At 43.5% G+C, this 21,841-nt stretch overlaps 1 protein-coding gene across 2 annotated transcripts in view; it reads right to left on the reverse strand.

Moving 5' to 3' along the window:
* Positions 1 to 364: 364 nt before the first annotated feature.
* The window catches only part of PTPN22 (protein tyrosine phosphatase non-receptor type 22), an 851,713-nt gene continuing 830,236 nt past the window's right edge, over positions 365 to 21,841 (reverse strand). Inside the window, exons 21-22 of one of the 2 annotated variants that reach the window (XM_069633366.1) lie at positions 4,958 to 5,035; positions 365 to 1,617 (exon numbers count right to left, since the gene is read on the reverse strand). In XM_069633366.1, the coding sequence (XP_069489467.1) occupies positions 1,553 to 1,617; positions 4,958 to 5,035 (143 nt within the window). In that variant the 3' untranslated portion in view covers positions 365 to 1,552. The remainder of the gene's footprint in view (positions 1,618 to 4,957; positions 5,036 to 21,841) is intronic. The other variant, XM_069633365.1, reaches the window with a different exon arrangement.

The following is a 21,841-nucleotide window of genomic DNA, read 5'->3' on the forward strand; positions in this document are numbered from 1 at the left end:
ACACCAAAAACGCCAAGCTCACAGAATGTTTGCTGATTCGACAAACTATGGAAATATGTCCTCAACCGCATCTGCTCGAAGGTCAAACACGTGCAACCACGGAGCAAATTGTATGAAAAGGTCCTATTGCCTTAGCATTACACCAATAAGTATGTCCTGGAGGATCTTCAGATGCACATCGAAATCAATTAATCGAGGAAATGCATGAATCTGTCTTTGTTTGTGGCTCTACCTATTTAGATATTTATCTATCTTTAGATGGAGTGATAGATATGGTAAACAACCTATATGTCCATTATAATGAAATATTTGTTTTATTAAGTCACACATTATATTCTATGTTGTACAGATTTAACACAGCACATTTAATTAGCTTGTTTATTTTGAAGTTTTGTAACATGCCAACTTATACCACTGCTAAGAAAAACAGTGCATTTTTACTTGAAGTGCTTTGCTGAATACCCTAGCCAACAACACCTTGTATTCTGGGATGTGTAGTTTCCTTTTCTCCAAAATGAGGATGGTACTACAATTGACGCCATTGGAAGCCAGGACTGGCTATAGGTTTCATTCCTGGCTTGGATCCACTTGGAACGGGTGCAATGGGCAATGATAGGGTTGCACAACTAACTGGTTTTGTCCCATGATCTCGGATGCACAAAACCTTTTCTTTGTCCACCATCAGTTTTTCCATGAAGTTGAGGACACAGCGGAGGGACATTTTCAGTGGATCCGACCGGAGGTCACTTTTTTGATTGTCACATATTCTGTACATATGAGTGGATCACCAGGACTTTGTCAAACAGGTGTCTGGCAGAAAAATAATGTCATCAGAATTTTTCTTATGCACATTTTGACAAGGAGATGTTAATTGACCCTGACACATTACCTGCAAGAGCCATTCACCCTAAAACATTTGCATGAACCATTAGCCCAGGAAACATTTTGCCATATGCCATTTACCCCGTCACAAGTTTCACAAAAGCGATGTACCTCAACATAAGCATCATTGCATTGCATATTTCCATTAGCCGGCGCATGTTGCTGTGTCCGTCAGCATCAACAATGTATGCACGCGTGGGCAAATGAGAATGTGTTCCTTGTATCTTTCTATCAGTGTTCTTGTGCCTCAATCCCATTGGCTCATTCCCTCAATGACATCATGGAAAGCATGCAAGGTCGACTGAGCCTTCTCGGGGGTGGAGGGACACTGCGGCCTGGTAACATTCCATGCCATCGGAGATACAACCAGTTCCATAATCTGAATCCATGGGAGCCATTCACTTCGGAAGAACCACAGCAGCCCTACACCATTGCCTTCTCCTACATTATTTGCCTGGTGCAGTCAGTGGGACTATACTATCATTTGAACTGGGCCATGCTGCCTTATGTATCTTCATCTTAACACAAATTATAAGCGTTGCTCAAGTAACCTCTGGATACGCGTCTACCTCCTCACATGACCACGCGATAAGATTGGAAATCCAGAAGTTGAAGCCATTGTCACCCTCGATAGAGCAGGCCAAGGTTGCATCTACCCAGAAATGTGAGGTCAAATGTCCCAAGATTGCGGCGGATTCCTTGGTCCTTTAGGTTTCGAAAAACGCTTCCCAAATCCTAGAGGAGTGATAACAAGAAGAAATAAGAAAAATAACACATTTGATTTTTTTTTATTTTTCTGTTTACACTGTTGCGGTTTAAGAAAAAGTGCTGCTCAGAAGACATGACTAGATTTTCTTATAAGACTTAGCATCTAGTTTAGCCTGCTTGAAGTTGTTCTCAGTTTTGCTGGGAAAGGGAGAAAAGCAGGTCCCACATGTTTTAACAGAATGTATGGCTGATGAGGGTCTTTTTGTTCTCTCTTTCCTCTTCTTTGTGTTGTGCAATATTTAGTCTAGCCATAGTGGCCTGGGTAAATCGTTCAAGGGGTTATGGATGTCTGTGCGTGTATGTGTATGTGGCGTGATCTTTTGTTTTCTGTGTCTGGTTGTATTTATGTTTGGTGACGATTTGTTTAGTTATGACTTCAGCTATGTTTTTTAATGTGAGATCCTCTTTTTATCACTAATTTGGGCATGTTACTTGGGATGGTGGGATTAATTGTTACTGCCAGTTGGTTTGCATTCCTGGTGTTAAATTGTATCTTATATGTTTTTTTTTTGTTGTTCTTTTTGTGAGAAATTGTAAAATCTATAAATAAAGAGGACACAAAAAAAAAGATTTAGGACTCGTTTCTCCAGGATCCACATGCTATTACGTAATTACAAATCAAATACCCAATGCCCCACCCGATTCGCCATGTTGGCTGCAATTGATAACAGGATGAGTGAAATGGGCAGGACAGGGACTCTCTTGCAGGCGGAGTGCAGGGGTACCGTGCTCCTTAAACGCTGCTTTTAGTGGAAGAAGAACACGGTGTCCTTGCTCTCTCCTTACAACGGATTGTGTGCTTGACCCACTCACTGATGCAGCCTTGCTTCTGCTCCCAATTATATCCTGGAAGGAGGTGCTGCATGGTTGCCACAGCAACCAGTGGAAGGCAAGCATAGAGGAGGAATGGTGTCATCCCCAAGCTACTTTCAGTGAAAAAGGCATCTTGTCTCGACTGTCTCCTTGCCTGGCTAGTTTTCTTTTCAAGTATTTCAATGCAGATGCTGTTTGATAAAACATAGCCCTGTTTCATTGCTTTCCCAGTGCAAGGGTCAGGAAAGAGCCAAACATAAAATGGAAGCAAGTTTTAATAGGTAAGTCCCAGGAGGTGATCTTACTTGGAAGAGACCTGTTCGGCTCTTCTTATGCTCTTCCAATTTAAAATTGCGATCAGTCCAGTTTTCAAAAGTATTCTTCAGAACTCTAGCAGAAAAGTACTGTGCATTTCTAATATTCCTGGGCTCTCAAAAGTAAATCTATAAACCATAACACTATTTCTATTTCTATTTTGTAAGTTAGCAAATTATATTTGGTTTAAGGGATTTAATATGGGTCGACAAACCACAATTGCATCTTCCCATAAAAGCATCAAGGAGAAAACCTTTTCTTTATATGTTAGGCCAACCCTTAGTTTGTTGTTACCTAGGGCCAGCTCCTTAATCCATATGGGTTGAGCAGAGTAACCCTAATACAGGTCACGTTTGTGTGTAAGAATTATATTGGAGGAAGATTGATTTGTCCTCTGCTCAAACACCAAAGTTGCTGATCTGCAAATGAAGGTCTAAAGCTTCTGCTCCGGGGCTTCACAAACCTGTGCATTAACTTGATTAGATATATTGCAGGATTGAACCATGCGCTCGTGGAGTAAAAACGATGAAACAGTGCATATTCGGAGTTGAGTGAGCACTGTTATTGTTTTCAAGTATGATTCGGTAATATGTCGGATAAATGCCACAGTTATATTTACGCTAATATCCACCCACATTTAGGGCCTGATTCTCAGAACGTTTTTTCAATGGGATTGAGCCATTATAAAGTGCTTCTGTGCAGGGGCGTTGCTAGGGGGGGCTAAAGGGGCTATAGCCCCTTATCTTTTGGATGTAGCCCCGGATAGAATCTCAGGAGCTACAGCCAAAAGACTAGCTAGCCCCCAGTCCCAATAATTCCGACATTAGCGTAGCCCCGGGTCTTTTCCAGACCTAGCAACTCCCCTGCTTCTGTGAATCAGGCCCTTAGAGTTTATGCAGTACCTCCACTCAGTTGACATCTTTTGGAGTTTTGAACTGCAAATTGTATTTAAGTTTGTTGCCAAATTGGCATAGCTCATGCACATTTGCATTTTGTAATAGACAAGTGACTAATTCGTACTCCATTCAAAAGGTGTTTTTTAATGTAGTCATATAATTGCTACAGTGTTCTGTGTGAAAGGATGGCGGGTTACCGGCAACCCTGTAACGTCCTTACTGCCGCCTGATATCCCGGTGCCACTTGTATATAACAAGCGGCAGCGGTAAGGGTTAATCCCCATGCTAACGGTGCCAGTGCTTCCATGATAACCATGCCGGTAGGGGCCTGGTAAACCCGGCAGGTCAGGCCTGCCGGTGGATCCGTGGACCATCCCGGCATCGTTGTAGTATGGCGGTCTGAAAAGGGTGCCGGTACGTTGCTGCCGGCACCCTTATTTCCTGACTGCGATTCTCTGAATGAGGCCCAGTATCTGGCTTGTTATGACATTTTAAACATGCTTTTGAAAAATAATTGTAAGATCATTTTGTATGGCTTTTTATCCTACTAACAAACGAATAATGAATGCAACATGTTTATCACTCTTTTCCCACCTTCAGTTAAAGTGTGCAAGAGAAAATGGATTGAAGTTAAACTTTATGATTGCCCCCCTTTCCTCATTATGTGTCATAATCGTAGAAATGGCTCTGCGTGATCTGCAGTGATAAGTGGGGAGTAATCTTGAAACAATACCTTGAAGTCCTTTCCCTTGATACAAGAAACCTAGTGTTTTTGTTAGCAGGAATTGTGCTGGGATATTTCCTTCATGGCTCTGGTTTGCCCAGAAGCTTGCCAACATATCTGGCTGTTGCAGTCTAGAACAATATTGCAGGCGCAATTCGTTGCTGACCCCGTGTACCCCCCAGTGCATTCCTGCGGGTAGATCCACATGGCCACTCATACACAGTGAGTTGTACATATTTGACTGTCTTTTCCCCTGAGATCTAGAGTCACCAGTAATGCAATTCAACTATCAGTTGTATTAGTATCATCATTGTAATATAAATCATTGTTTCCTGCATTTGGAGTTGGGCTGTTGGATGCTTAGCAGAAAGGGAATTTAAAGGGACCCCTAAAGTTCCATGTCCAGTCCTTGAACACCACCAACGATACCAGTTGTTTCAGTCACCTACTGTTAAATAGCTCCCATTCAGGCTCACAGTATTTTACTAGCATCATCAATTAACATTTTGATCAAGGAAATTAAAAAAAAAAACATGCAATAATTACACCAAGAACTTACCAAAATTTAGGAAAGAAATTGATTGGGTGGATTGAGAAGATACACTTGGGTTGACCATCGACGGTGCACTACATATTCCTAAAACAACAAATAGTTCAGAGGGCAGAACATTAGCACAAGACAAATAATGCATTAATTGATACAGCTCATTCTTAAAATAAAGAAATAAATACAACTGGTTTCTTAAATCTCGCTTCATGTGGGACTCCAGCCGCAAAGCGCAGGACAGGGTATCAAACCCGGCTTCTCAGCCTTCTCTTGTTTCCTAGATAAGCACATTGTGCCTTGGCTATCCTACCAGACCATGGTTAGATGGTTCGTAAAAAACAACTCATTTAACATTCTATCTAATATAATTTTGATCCTTTGCAATGCGTTCAGTCCGGCATGGCAACACTTCACATTCAAAGATTCTCTCAATTTGCTCCAGGTTTATTTAATACACTCTCCCAGAGTATTGGAAATGATACAGGTGTGAGGAACTCATGGTGCCAACAGTAAAGACAGACACAAGTGATCACAGTTCATGGGTATTTATTAAACTATATGCAGTTTGGAAAAACACCTAATCTAAACCTAAATCTAAGATGGGAGTAACTGTCGACCATCAAATGAAAATAAGGCAGTTCTAGTGGCGTTGTGTCAAAATAAAAGGGTCTATACTAAGAAACCCATTGCCAAACCTTACAACTAATACAAAAAAGCATTTGGGATAGTTCTCAAGAAAAGAAAGAAGTGTTCTCATAAAATATGCCAGGATGCGGTAGCCTGGGTCTCCCTTCCCCAAGTTTTGACCATGGGGTAAGGTGGGATCTTGGAGCACAGTACAGTCTTGGGCTCCTCCAGCATGAGATGGCAGTTCAGCTTTCAACTCTGGAGCTTTCAGTTATCAGGGCCGCCAATGGCCAAGTCTCGTTTCACCTTAAAGTCTCTGGCCTTCGAGGAGCTGACGTATTCCAATAACAAAACAAAAGTTCCTTTAACCAAATGAAAGTTTGTTTTCTGGTTTCACTTTGGGTGAGGAATTTTCACCTTTGGGTCCCCCTCTTCTGGGCTCTGACCCTTCTTTATTTTCAGCCTCCCTTCTGTGGGTTCACTGTGGCTTTTCCTTCGTTCACAAATCTTAATGACTTTTTATGCAGTTTCAGTGAACATCCCTCGGCCGGATTCACTCTTGTCAATTTCACATTCACTTTACTTTCAAGAGTTGCAGGATTCACGTCCCTTACTTTCTCTCAATGCGGGATTTACTTCCCTTTCTTTCACAAAGTTCATAGATCAAAGTCGATTGTACAAGGATTTTACTAGACCTCCTGTATGACCACATGGTACTTGTAGTTTCACTCAGGTGTGGATCGACCTGAGTCTCTCGAGATAGCACCCACCTGGTGCCGGTTTCCCTACACAGCTGGTCTTCACTTAACACTTTCCCACACAGTTCATTGGACTTGGTTCAAACTTGCCACTTTCCGCATCTCATTCAACACAGCCCGGCTCTCCCCTCGACTCACTGGCTGTGATGAACCACTTCGCTTTCAGCTTCTCTGTAGTCAAGGCCGGTACCACGGTCGTAGCAGATTTCCTGGCTCCTGCTTTTTTGTTTTCAGACCGTCTTTTAATAGGCTTCATGAAGCCAATTGTTGGATACAAGAATTCCATAACCACTAAATAAAACAGTGAAAATGCAATTGCTTCCAGTAAAAAAAGGACAACTTAAAAAAAAAGTGAACAACCAATTCTCTTGACATCTTGAATTAGGGCGGGGCTGCACTTAACCCTTTATTACATACATGCCCCTTGCCAACACGAAAGGAATGTTATAAAAGTGTGAGCGTTATCTGTACTTCAGGAAATTCCACCACTTTAGTATCCAAACATCGCATTTCTTTCTTGTGTCATCAGGACTGGGCAATGATATAACTCAAGGCGAAAAAAAACCTCAGTATTGCATTGGCCAGCTCGGATAACTAGCTTATCGGCGTAGGCTTGCCCTGTGTACCGTAGACATCTGCTGCAAGACACTTGTGCTATTGTTTGCGGTCTTAGGCTCTCTTCCACTAAGGTTCCACGGGCCTGGAACGGAAAGGGCTAGGTCACTTCTCTCCTCACCACCCTCTCGATTCCTGCAGTCTTTGTCCTCCTCTTGAACTGCTGCGCCTGATTAGCAGTCTCGTCTTGCTGTCTCATACTTGATTGAGCACCAGTGCCAGGTATAGTTGTGTCTGTTTATGATTCATCATACCCATACAGGTATATGCTTTTGTCACTGATATACTTAATGTTCTCCATATAGGATTTTGTTCTGATCATTGATGTTCTCACTGAAATATTCAGATTCTACTACATACACGGGAGTTAATACAGCTAGGATCACTTTTGTAAGTAACAATTTCGACAAGCCATTGGGCCAGGAATCATTTGGAAGAGTGTTGTATGAATTGATTACACATTTCCTTCTAAAAAGGATTTCTGCCCTAAAAAAGAACTACCCTGCATCAATTTAACAAGTGATTAAGTGCTGTGGCAAGTAATACTGGAGGCGGAAACAGGTCATTTTCGTAAAGCTCTTTATTATCAAAGGAATGAAAGCCTACCTTTCCCTAAGTCTAGAGAGGTCTTTGCCCTAGTCTACAAAAGAAAATATTAAAGGTGCTCGTCCGTCCGGATATCTTTACAATAAAAATCAGTCCTCTGTCACAACCCTCATCTACTCTAGGTCTGTTTCTACCACTAACAAAAAGGAAAAACATACCTCTCCCAGAGCCTGTCTGCAAAAGGACTTTGTCTCAGTTCTATTGTCAAGTAGCAAACTTCCTGGAATCTCTGGGATAGGAGGAAGAGGAGACCTATTTGCGTCATTTATGCAAGTTTCCAAACCAATAGAAAAAAGTGTTCTCATTCGCCAGTTTTCTAATGGGAGTAATGCAAAAACACACCCTGAACCTAAGAGGGAGGTGTTAACTGTTTGTGATAACAATGTGTGCATGTGTTTCAGCAGCAAGTGTTCTTCCGCCAAGGTGTTCAGTCGACAGTGCAGCGGGTAGCTTGGAGGCAGAGAAGAAGACACAGGGGTGTGGTTAAGGGGATGGACCGAAATGAAATAGTTAAAAGGGGAGGGGCCACAGTAAAAGCGAAAATCGTAGGGGGCAAGAGTAGGCAATTATGCAAATTAGACAATGATGTCATTTAGTTACTTCAGGCGACTTTTAGGGCAGGCAATAGCTACTTTCCTCACTGAGGGGTTGGCAACACTGGACACTCTTATCACTTGCTATATCAGACGCTGACCTTTGCAAGTCCTTGCATAGCTACTTTCTTTTAGCGCCCCATTGTATCCAGTATCGCTGCTGCAGTAAGCTCTTTCCCTATTTTCTCTGTTTCCTGGCATCCTGTGTGCTCCTCGCTCCTGGTCGCTGTTTTCTCTGAGCTGCGGATCCATGCCCGGCTTCCTCATGCTGAGCTGTCTGTTTTCTCCTGGCCACTGTGAAGGCATTACGCAACCAATGCTTCCTTCGTCTCCTCTGCCGCGTTCAGGACGGAACGGTGTTGCCGGCATTACTCTGCTTGATAATCTCCTTATAGCCCTTCAGACTTCTGTTACCTTCCCTTGGACCCCCTTGCATTCCCGGCACCCTGTCAATTTCAAGACTGTTGCTTGCGCTCCTCGCGTTCCCTCATCTGGACCTTGTGCATCTCAGTTAAACGTGCTCCTCGCATTCTTGGTTTCTGTCTATCTACTGTTTTCTCTCTGCCTTCTGCCCTGCGCACTCCTTGCACCTCCTTTTCCTGTCTATGCCAAGTTTGAATACTGCCTTGCTCTTTACTAAGCGCTCCTAGCGTATGGTATAGTCTGTGCAATTTCCTAATTACTGCAACACGTAGACTGCAACTCCTCTGCTTAACAAGTCATTTGCAGTCCTCTCATTTTCTACAGCCTCTACTGTCAGACTACAGCCCTCATTCCAACAGACCTTTCTCCCTGGGTTTTTCCCATCTGAGGGTTTCCCCGACTCTGCACAACCCTTGTTGTTTCCATTCAAGGGTCTGGCAGAGTTGGGGATTCCCTTCCTAATCATCAGTGGACTGACAACGGACTACAGGTCAGCGTGATTCCTTACCATAACCTGATACCTATAAGATCTTGACTGATTTCTGACCTACAGAAACATTTCTTTACAGTTTATACAATGCCAAGTACCATAAGAAAGAAAAATATTCTCTTTACTCACTTTACTCAGGTTTCTCACAAGCCACGTGCTTGGTTGTATAGTTCCCAATTCAGAAGTATATTCTATCCCCCTTTTAGGGGTTTTCTCTCCGGTACGCCACCGGAGACTATTGTAAGTCTCAACCCCACTTGGGGTATACTATATCTTATCTCCTCCTATGTGAAAGCTTCTCTCACCCTCTCTTGGATTTCTAGTGTTTCCACCCCGGCTTGCGGGACTTTCTCTTTCTCCCTGGCGTGGAAGCCTCTCTCGCTCTGTCAGCCCGGCTCACGGTTCTTTCTTCCTAAGCCTGATGTTGGTCTTTCTTCGTCACTCGGGCTTGGTGCAGCAGTGTTCCTCTGGGCAGGTGTTCTCTGGTCTGGATGAGGAACCATGGCTCAGCTTTCTGCTTGGCTCTCCATGACTTCTGCTGAGCTTCGTTTCATCCCTTCAGCGCTTGACAGGTCCTCAGCGTCTTTGGTTACGGTCGCAGGTTGATGACTGTTGGCCTGGTTGTTTCCCCTCTTCACATGTGGCCCAGTCTCTCGGTCTAGGAGCCACATAGGGGAAAGGTAGCGTTCCTTGGGCTCTGGAGCTTCTCCACTCTACACAGCATCTGCATGGGGCAGTATCTGGACTCTGCTACTTCATACCTGGGAACTCCTTCCTTTCTCCCTCTCTCTCTGAGTGCTCTCACAAGTGTTATACACTCCCGCCTGTCACGAGATTAGATAGTCCAAGTACAATTGTCCTCTTTGATTCCCATAAAACCAACAAATAAATGGGACTTCTCAGGTAAGGGAGGATGAGTAAAAAGTGCATAGTACCATATAGGGATTCCTTGTCCCCAAAGGTGGGGGTGGGTGGGTGATCATCCTCAGGGGGATCACGCTTGCCAGGGGGGTATGTAGTGTGGTAGGCTAACCTCCCTAGTCCCAAAGGGAATGCTCACCCTTATGGAGAGGGGACAAATTCCCTGGATTCGTCATAGTGCATAGTACTCTTGGTAGACAATAATTGGGTCAAATATCCTCCTCTCATGGGCATTCTACTCTCTTTTTATTTTTTTATTTTTTTTACCTTTGAATAGATGTTTATGGGATTTTGTTATTTTGAGGAAGACGTGACCAATACTTATTTTTAGGTTTTCTTATCAATAGGTATTGTTGGGGAGTACATCCAACGCCCCCACAAGCAGGGAAATACAAGCTGCCAACGTCCCTGTGAAAAGGCACACAGCAAAAAAAAAGCAGCCCCACACATATAGACTTCCCTGTGTAGGCTCAACAATGAACTATTAGCCATGCTTCAGTAAGTCATATCTCTGACAGGCAAATAAGCCATAGAACACAGATCTTACACTTGAATATAACCACACATCCTTAATGCATGTAGTAGCACTTAACAGTAGTCAGGGAAACAGTAAGGGGGTACTCATAACAATAGCAAATGGCAATGAACCTTTACACTAATCAAATAAATAACACACGTAGGCCTTCAGACCCAATTAGTCATCTCAGAAGCATGAAGGCCCTTAGCCCCTCAACAGAGAATATCAGCCAGGGACTTGCAAAGAGGTGCACACATACCAAGCTGCAACTTTCCACAGCAGGAACTGAATGTGCGTAGTGATTGGTTTAGGCAAGGGGGCAAACACATTCCCAAGCCTGAATTGTGGTAGTGTGGACATGGAAAAGCAGCAGAGAAATACCAGACCCCAGAGTTAAGGGACAACCACTGTACACAGATTGGTCAACACACATCATCATAATGAAGGTCAAAGCTGGTAGGGACCAAACAATGAGCAGTGAAGAGTATGCCTGACAAGACAGACTGATCAAAGAGCAGCCCTGCCACTGTAGGAAAAATCCCTCTGAAAGAGCTCCAATTGCTAAGGTAGGAACCATACAAAACAACATCAAACATAGATTAGAATTGATCAGGTACCAATGACTTTCATGGAAATATATGAACGACCCCCACAGCACATAGACAATATAAGTGAAGAGTGTGTTTATAATATTGGCAAGCTACATACATATATTCATATCATTGCAAGAGAATGAAGTTTGCAAGTATCTAAGCTGCCAGCTCATAAGGTCAGGGGCAGGGCAAATAGAATCTTTAGGAAAGAAGAGAAAGCAAGTAATGTTAAGACAGTGCCAACCGATGAGGTCTTTTAGGATGAGGATGCAAATGTCATAATTTTGTTGTCACACTGTCTCATCTCACGCAGGGATTGGTTGAAATCTGTCAAGTCACCCACTCCACAAATACTCCTCCTGGAACAGCCAATCAAGTACCCAAGTCCAGACAATACAAAATAAAAAGAGCTACATCGAGTCAGCATCATGGGAACAGGAATGATCTCAATGCTAATTAATTAATAAACTGATGTTTTGCTTCAGTCACAAGGATAGAATACGCCAATAGGGCTAGGTACTGTATAGATTTACCTGTAGTGCAAATAACAGTGCTCAATCAGAGGCTTGGAAAGTGTGAATAACTTGCAACATTTGTTGTTATTTTTCCTGTGTTAGTTTCTATAAAACCAGCCATTTTCTGTCATCATGTTGAATGTTTTTTTGATATTTCCCTGGCCTAGGCTGTGTTGTAAAAAAGCTTTTGTTTTTCTCATATCTCATGCAATAATTTTTGGCTCTTTGGATTGATTCGTATTATTGAACATGGGACTTGCCTTACAGTATTCCGTCGAAACGGGTAATTCAACTGCATGGATTAAACACATGTAACTCATTTTATGTCTTGTCCTCAGTTCATTATATTTTGTGGTGACCGAGGAAAAGAAGTCAGATGCACTGAGGACAATATCAAATGGTTCTTTATTAAATCAATTAAGAAATGGCCTATCTATCCGATCGCTAAGGGGATATCCCTTGCCTAAGAAACTAAACTACTGGTGCCTGTCAGTCGTCCAAATATTCAAATATGTCCTCTGTCCAAAACCTAAGTCGATCTGGCCCTACAACTATAGAAAAAAGAACCTTAAGACCAGAGCAGTGTGCTTCTGGTTAAGACTTCCCTTGGCCGAACTCAGTGGGCTCTTCTCGGGGTAGTGTTCTTAGTTCCAATGAAAAAAGGTGTTTTTATTTAAAGTCAATAAAGAAAGATTCTTAATCCTCCTTGCACGCTCCTCAATTCATTCATGGTATACATTTAAAGTCTTAACATCTTTACCTATCAGGATCCTCCTTTCACCCGTTCCCTAATTCCTTGTATTGTTTTTCCATGAACTTTCTTCTGTGACAGGTTGAATCCTTCATATTCTATTCCATGAATTACTTTCCCAGTGTCTTTTACAGATGCCTCCAAGCCGTCCTGATTCCTTATACTAGACAACACTTGTGGCTCTCGCCAATGTTTACACTTCGGGTTTCTCAGGTTCCTGTAACCCACATTCACAGTTACTTCACTTGTTTCCAGTTGCCGCCCCCTTCCCATGACCGCTCTGCTACCTTCTTCAGCATCGGCTGTGTGATGAATCCGATGGTGTCATCATTCCTTTCCCGGTAGTGACCTCCTCCCATGTGGCCATGGGACGGAAGCCGCTACCTGATCCTTACCCTTGGGCGGCTATATGAGGGAGGATCACATGGGGGAGGAAACCTCCGGGGAGGTGTCATGGCATCATCGGATGAGACATGGTATCCTCCTTTTCTTTCTGAGGATGAACCTCCCGTCCCTAATACCATTATGGCATATTGTCATACATCTCCACCTTGACCTACGAAGAATATTCAAAACCTTTTCCCAAGACCCATAGGTCAACTTTCAAACTCTGATCTGCCTTGTGAAACTTATGAAAACACATTCTCAGATTTCACATAAAAATCATCCTGGACTGACCTGCCCTTAAAAACCATTAAGAATACTTATCCAGGTTATTCGTGCAAATTGTGAAAAAGGGACTTCCAATCCTATAACTGCCAAAATACTGGACGAGGAAGAAGAACCAGATAAAGCACTGCGAAGGAGGCCACAAGCACAAGGAGCACTCTAGTTGTTGGCCACATACACCTGTCGCCGGGAAAATTAAAGAGCAGAAGCAGAGAGCAGAGGTGTGCTACTGGCGGGAGAGAGATCCTCCTCTAGGTGCAGACCAAAAGACTAAAGGGCTGGAACCAGTGCGGTCAAGCCGGCCGATTTGAAAGCTAAGACGAATGAAGCTGCCATGGGAAGAGGACACACTGCGGCAATGCCAGGAGCGGCAATATTTTACTGGGTGTTTGCAGGTGTTGACAGGAAGCATCTAGATTATTGGAGCCTGGAACAAAGCAGACAAGTACAGCAGAAGCCGCGAGAGACAGAAAAGCTGAGCGAAAGCCGCCATGAGAAAGAAAGCACCAAAAGACCGTCATTGACTGACTGCGAGAGAAACCAAGAACGCCAACAAGAAACAATGAGTCCATCCAGGGACAGCGGGGACACCGGGCATATCAGCGGCCACGCCGAAGGCAAATAATTGTGAATAAAGAAGTTGAGAGAAATAGCAAGAGAACCTATTGTTGAAAAGAGAAACAAACTGCAAGTGAAAACCTTTCAAGTTTCTCAGTGTATACTGTGCAGGTCTATGGGAAACACAGACAAGATAATATATCAAATGGATACATTATCAAACCAAGAAAACGTATAAGAAGCCCTAGCCGGAGAGTGTACAAGCAGTTACAAGTGTGTGATTACAAAAAGCCCTGGCAGGAAAGAATACCAGGCAGTTACAAGTGTGTGATTACAAGAAGCCCTGGCAGGAGAGTATACCAGGCATAGATCAAAGTCGATTGTACAAGGATTTTACTAGACCTCCTGTATGACCACATGGTACTTGTAGTTTCACTCAGGTGTGGATCGACCTGAGTCTCTCGAGATAGCACCCACGTGGTGCCGGTTTCCCTACACAGCTGGTCTCCCCTTAACACTTTCCCACACAGTTCATTGGACTTGGTTCAAACTTGCCACTTTGCGCATCTCATTCAACAAAGCCCGGCTCTCCCCTCGACTCACTGGCTGTGATGAACCACTTCGCTTTCAGCTTCTCTGTAGTCAAGGCCGGTACCACGGTCGTAGCAGATTTCCTGGCTCCTGCTTTTTTGTTTTCAGACCGTCTTTTAATAGGCTTCATGAAGCCAACTGTTGGATACAAGAATTCCATAACCACTAAATAAAACAGTGAAAATGCAATTGCTTCCAGTAAAAAAAGGACAACTTAAAAAAAAGTGAACAACCAATTCTCTTGACATCTTGAATTAGGGCGGGGCTGCACTTAACCCTTCATTACATACATGCCCCTTGCCAACACGAAAGGAATGTTATAAAAATGTGAGCGTTATCTGTACTTCAGGAAATTCCACCACTTTAGTATCCAAACATTGCATTTCTTTCTTGTGTCATCAGGACTGGGCAATGATATAACTCAAGGCGAAAAAAAAACTCAGTATTGCATTGGCCAGCTCGGATAACTAGCTTATCGGCGTAGGCTTGCCCTGTGTACCGTTGACATCTGCTGCAAGACACGTGTGCTATTGTTTGCGGTCTTAGGCTCTCTTCCACTAAGGTTCCACGGGCCTGGAACGGAAAGGGCTAGGTCACTTCTCTCCTCACCACCCTCTCGATTCCTGCCGTCTTTGTCCTCCTCTTGAACTGCTGCACCTGATTAGCCGTCTCGTCTTGCTGTCTCATACTTGATTGAGCACCAGTGCCAGGTATAGTTGTGTCTGTTTATGATTCATCATACCCATACAGGGTATATGCTTTTGTCACTGATATACTTAATGTTCTCCATATAGGATTTTGTTCTGATCATTGGTGTTCTCACTGAAATATTCAGATTCTACTACATACACGGGAGTTAATACAGCTAGGATCACTTTTGTAAGTAACAATTTCGACAAGCCATTGGGCCAGGAATCATTTGGAAGAGTGTTGTATGAATTGATTACACATTTCCTTCTAAAAAGGATTTCTGCCCTAAAAAAGAACTACCCTGCATCAATTTAACAAGTGATTAAGTGCTGTGGCAAGTAATAGTGGAGGCGGAAACAAGGTCATTTTCGTAAAGCTCTTTATTATCAAAGGAATGAAAGCCTACCTTTCCCTAAGTCTAGAGAGGTCTTTGCCCTAGTCTACAAAAGAAAATAATAAAGGTGCTCGTCCGTCCGGATATCTTTACAATAAAAATCAGTCCTCTGTCACAACCCTCATCTACTCTATGTCTGTTCCTACCACTAACAAAAAGGAAAAACATACCTCTCCCAGAGCCTGTCTGCAAAAGGACTTTGTCTCAGTTCTATTGTCAAGTATCAAACTTCCTGGAATCTCTGGGATAGGAGGAAGAGGAGACCTATTTGCTCTTCCCATTTCTTCCCCCAAGATGGCTGCTGCATTGGGATTAACATCAAGACCTCCCACAGCAGGCTAGTCTTCTGGCCTAGCCGATCCATGAGCCCCATGACACCCTCAGTGTTACCAACTTGGCGACTTTCTCCCTATATTTAGCGAGAAAGTACAGCCCCCTAGCGACTTTCTGTTAAAAAAGCAGCTAGTGAGAAATCTAGCTACTTTTTTCTATTGGTTTGGAGACTTGCGTCATTTATGCAAGTTTCCAAACCAATAGAAAAAAGTGTTCTCATTCGCCAGTTTTCTAATGGGAGTAATGCAAAAACACACCCTGAACCGAAGAGGGAGGTGTTAACTGTTTGTGATAACAATGTGTGCATGTGTTTCAGCAGCAAATGTTCTTCCGCCAAGGTGTTAAGTCGACAGTGCAGCGGGTAGCTTGGAGGCAGAGAAGAAGACACAGGGGTGTGGTTAAGGGGATGGACCGAAATGAAATAGTTAAAAGGGGAGGGGCCACAGTAAAAGCGAAAATCATAGGGGGCAAGAGTAGGCAATTATGCAAATTAGACAATGATGTCATTTAGTTACTTCAGGCGACTTTTAGGGCAGGCAATAGCTACTTTCCTCACTGAGGGGTTGGCAACACTGGACACTCTAATCACTTGCTATATCAGACGCTGACCTTTGCAAGACCTTGCATCGCTACTTTCTTTTAGCGCCCCATTGTATCCAGTATCGCTGCTGCAGTAAGCTCTTTCCCTATTTTCTCTGTTTCCTGGCATCCTGTGTGCTCCTCGCTCCTGGTCGCTGTTTTCTCTGAGCTGCGGATCCATGCCCGGCTTCCTCATGCTGAGCTGTCTGTTTTCTCCTGGCCACTGTGAAGGCATTACGCAACCAATGCTTCCTTCGTCTCCTCTGCCGCGTTCAGGACGGAACGGTGTTGCCGGCATTACTCTGCTTGATAATCTCCTTATAGCCCTTCGGACTTCTGTTACCTTCCCTTGGACCCCCTTGCATTCCCGGCACCCTGTCAATTTCAAGACTGTTGCTTGCGCTCCTCGCGTTCCCTCATCTGGACCTTGTGCATCTCAGTTAAACGTGCTCCTCGCATTCTTGGTTTCTGTCTATCTACTGTTTTCTTTCTGCCTTCTGCCCTGCGCACTCCTTGCACCTCCTTTTCCTGTCTATGCCAAGTTTGAATACTGCCTTGCTCTTTACTTAGCGCTCCTAGCGTAGGGTATAGTCTGTGCAATTTCCTAATTACTGCAACACGTAGACTGCAACTCCTCTGCTTAACAAGTCATTTGCAGTCCTCTCATTTTCTACAGCCTCTACTGTCAGACTACAGCCCTCATTCCAACAGACCTTTCTCCCTGGGTTTTTCCCATCTGAGGGTTTTCCCCAACTCTGCACAACCCTTGTTGTTTCCATTCAAGGGTCTGGCAGAGTTGGGGATTCCCTTCCTAATCATCAGTGGACTGACAACGGACTACAGGTCAGCGTGATTCCTTACCATAACCTGATACCTATAAGATCTTGACTGATTTCTGACCTACGGAAACATTTCTTTACAGTTTATACAATGCCAAGTACCATAAGAAAGAAAAATATTCTCTTTACTCACTTTACTCAGGTTTCTCACAAGCCACGTGCTTGGTTGTATAGTTCCCAATTCAGAAGTATATTCTATCCCCCTTTTAGGGGTTTTCTCTCCGGTACGCCACCGGAGACTATTGTAAGTCTCAACCCCACTTGGGGTATACTATTTCTTATCTCCTCCTATGTGAAAGCTTCTCTCACCCTCTCTTGGATTTCTAGTGTTTCCACCCCGGCTTGCGGGACTTTCTCTTTCTCCCTGGCGTGGAAGCCTCTCTCGTTCTGTCAGCCCGGCTCACGGTTCTTTCTTCCTAAGCCTGATGTTGGTCTTTCTTCGTCACTCGGGCTTGGTGCAGCAGTGTTCCTCTGGGCAGGTGTTCTCTGGTCTGGATGAGGAACCATGGCTCAGCTTTCTGCTTGGCTCTCCATGACTTCTGCTGAGCTTCGTTTCATCCCTTCAGCGCTTGACAGGTCCTCAGCGTCTTTGGTTACGGTCGCAGGTTGATGACTGTTGGCCTGGTTGTTTCCCCTCTTCACATGTGGCCCAGTCTCTCGGTCTAGGAGCCACATAGGGGAAAGGTAGCGTTCCTTGGGCTCTGGAGCTTCTCCACTCTACACAGCATCTGCATGGGGCAGTATCTGGACTCTGCTACTTCATACCTGGGAACTCCTTCCTTTCTCCCTCTCTCTCTGAGTGCTCTCACAAGTCTTATACACTCCCGCCTGTCATGAGATTAGATAGTCCAAGTACAATTCTCCTCTTTGATTCCCATAAAACCAACAAATAAATGGGACTTCTCAGGTAAGGGAGGATGAGTAAAAAGTGCATAGTACCATATAGGGATTCCTTGTCCCCAAAGGTGGGGGTGGGTGGGTGATCATCCTCAGGGGGATCACGCTTGCCAGGGGGGTATGTAGTGTGGTAGGCTAACCTCCCTAGTCCCAAAAGGAATGCTCACCCTTATGGAGAGGGGACAAATTCCCTGGATTCGTCATAGTGCATAGTACTCTTGGTAGACAATAATTGGGTCAAATATCCTCCTCTCATGGGCATTCTACTCTCTTTTTATTTTTTTATTTTTTTTACCTTTGAATAGATGTTTATGGGATTTTGTTATTTTGAGGAAGACGTGACCAATACTTATTTTTAGGTTTTCTTATCAATAGGTATTGTTGGGGAGTACATCCAACGCCCCCACAAGCAGGCAAATACAAGTTGCCAACGTCCCTGTGAAAAGGCACACAGCAAAAAAAAAGCAGCCCCACACATATAGACTTCCCTGTGTAGGCTCAACAATGAACTATTAGCCATGCTTCAGTAAGTCATATCTCTGATAGGCAAATAAGCCATAGAACACAGATCTTACACTTGAATATAACCACACATCCTTAATGCATGTAGTAGCACTTAACAGTAGTCAGGGAAACAGTAAGGGGGTACTCATAACAATAGCAAATGGCAATGAACCTTTACACTAATCAAATAAATAACACACGTAGGCCTTGAGACCCAATTAGTCATCTCAGAAGCATGAAGGCCCTTAGCCCCTCAACAGAGAATATCAGCCAGGGACTTGCAAAGAGGTGCACACATACCAAGCTGCAACTTTCCACAGCTGGAACTGAATGTGCGTAGTGATTGGTTTAGGCAAGGGGGCAAACACATTCCCAAGCCTGAATTGTGGTAGTGTGGTCATGGAAAAGCAGCAGAGAAATACCAGACCCCAGAGTTAAGGGACAACCACTGTACACAGATTGGTCAACACACATCATCATAATGAAGGTCAAAGCTGGTAGGGACCAAACAATGAGCAGTGAAGAGTATGCCTGACAAGACAGACTGATCAAAGAGCAGCCCTGCCACTGTAGGAAAAATCCCTCTGAAAGAGCTCCAATTGCTAAGGTAGGAACCATACAAAACAACATCAAACATAGATTAGAATTGATCAGGTACCAATGACTTTCATGGAAATATATGAACGACCCCCACAGCACATAGACAATATAAGTGAAGAGTGTGTTTATAATATTGGCAAGCTACATACATATATTCATATCATTGCAAGAGAATGAAGTTTGCAAGTATCTAAGCTGCCAGCTCATAAGGTCAGGGGCAGGGCAAATAGAATCTTTAGGAAAGAAGAGAAAGCAAGTAATGTTAAGACAGTGCCAACCGATGAGGTCTTTTAGGATGAGGATGCAAATGTCATAATTTTGTTGTCACACTGTCTCATCTCACGCAGGGATTGGTTGAAATCTGTCAAGTCACTCACTCCACAAATACTCCTCCTGGAACAGCCAATCAAGTACCCAAGTCCAGACAATACAAAATAAAAAGAGCTACATCGAGTCAGCATCATGGGAACAGGAATGATCTCAATGCTAATTAATTAATAAACTGATGTTTTGCTTCAGTCACAAGGATAGAATACGCCAATAGGGCTAGGTACTGTATAGATTTACCTGTAGTGCAAATAACAGTGCTCAATCAGAGGCTTGGAAAGTGTGAATAACTTGCAACATTTGTTGTTATTTTTCCTGTGTTAGTTTCTATAAAACCAGCCATTTTCTGTCATCATGTTGAATGTTTTTTTGATATTTCCCTGGCCTAGGCTGTGTTGTAAAAAAGCTTTTGTTTTTCTCATATCTCATGCAATAATTTTTGGCTCTTTGGATTGATTCGTATTATTGAACATGGGACTTGCCTTACAGTATTACGTCGAAACGGGTAATTCAACTGCATGGATTAAACACATGTAACTCATTTTATGCTTTGTCCTCAGTTCATTATATTTTGTGGTGACCGAGGAAAAGAAGTCGGATGCACTGAGGACAATATCAAATGGTTCTTTATTAAATCAATTAAGAAAAGGCCTATCTATCCGATCGCTAAGGGGATATCCCTTGCCTAAGAAACTAAACTACTGGTGCCTGTCAGTCGTCCAAATATTCAAATATGTCCTCTGTCCAAAACCTAAGTCGATCTGGCCCTACAACTATAGAAAAAAGAACCTTAAGACCAGAGCAGTGTGCTTCTGGTTAAGACTTCCCTTGGCCGAACTCAGTGGGCTCTTCTCGGGGTAGTGTTCTTAGTTCCAATGAAAAAAGGTGTTTTTATTTAAAGTCAATAAAGAAAGATTCTTAATCCTCCTTGCACGCTCCTCAATTCATTCATGGTATACATTTAAAGTCTTAACATCTTTACCTATCAGGATCCTCCTTTCACCCGTTCCCCAATTCCTTGTATTGTTTTTCCATGAACTTTCTTCTGTGACAGGTTGAATCCTTCATATTCTATTCCATGAATTACTTTCCCAGTGTCTTTTACAGATGCCTCCAAGCCGTCCTGATTCCTTATACTAGACAACACTTGTGGCTCTCGCCAATGTTTACACTTCGGGTTTCTCAGGTTCCTGTAACCCACATTCACAGTTACTTCACTTGTTTCCAGTTGCCGCCCCCTTCCCATGACCGCTCTGCTACCTTCTTCAGCATCGGCTGTGTGATGAATCCGATGGTGTCATCATTCCTTTCCCGGTAGTGACCTCCTCCCATGTGGCCATGGGACGGAAGCCGCTACCTGATCCTTACCCTTGGGCGGCTATATGAGGGAGGATCACATGGGGGAGGAAACCTCCGGGGGGGTGTCATGGCATCATCGGATGAGACATGGTATCCTCCTTTTCTTTCTGAGGATGAACCTCCCGTCCCTAATACTATTATGGCATATTGTCATACATCTCCTCCTTGACCTACGAAGAATATTCAAAACCTTTTCCCAAGACCCATAGGTCAACTTTCAAACTCTGATCTGCCTTGTGAAACTTATGAAAACACATTCTCAGATTTCACATAAAAATCATCCTGGACTGTCTTGCCCTTAAAAACCATTAAGAATACTTATCCAGGTTATTCGTGCAAATTGTGAAAAAGGGACTTCCAATCCTATAACTGCCAAAATACTGGACGAGGAAGAAGAACCAGATAAAGCACTGCGAAGGAGGCCACAAGCACAAGGAGCACTCTAGTTGTTGGCCACATACACCTGTCGCCGGAAAAATTAAAGAGCAGAAGCAGAGAGCAGAGGTGTGCTACTGTTGAAAAGAGAAACAAACTGCAAGTGAAAACCTTTCAAGTTTCTCAGTGTATACTGTGCAGGTCTATGGGAAACACAGACAAGATAATATATCAAATGGATACATTATCAAACCAAGAAAACATATAAGAAGCCCTAGCCGGAGAGTGTACAAGCAGTTACAAGTGTGTGATTACAAAAAGCCCTGGCAGGAAAGAATACCAGGCAGTTACAAGTGTGTGATTACAAGAAGCCCTGGCAGGAAAGTATACCAGGCAATTACAAGAAAAAGGATTGTGTAAACCAGGAGAGAAGGAGCAACACCTGGCAGCAGAGTATACCAGGTGCCCTGATAAGACAAAAGTAGAAAACCATACAGTTTTTTGTGTCAGTGTGGTTGCTGGACAAGAAAGGCATAGGGTACTGCTACTTGTGAAAACACCAGAAAGTAAAGAGGAATCCAGGGGAAGGGAACCACCAACTTTTATGTTGGAGTTATTAATTCCTTTTTAACACTTTTTTCTAGAAACCATTCTAGGCCAAAGACATTCCCTTTTTCACTGTAGAATTTAGTGTTAGAGTATGAGTGCCAGAATAGGACTTTGGACACGGGACAGTTTTGTTTTGAACATTTTGACACGGAGAGATCCTTAG

The sequence above is a fragment of the Ambystoma mexicanum genome, chromosome 13, assembly GCF_040938575.1.
Source record: "Ambystoma mexicanum isolate Mex_15411 chromosome 13, UKY_AmexF1_1, whole genome shotgun sequence".
In the NCBI taxonomy this organism is placed as follows: Eukaryota; Metazoa; Chordata; class Amphibia; order Caudata; family Ambystomatidae; genus Ambystoma; species Ambystoma mexicanum.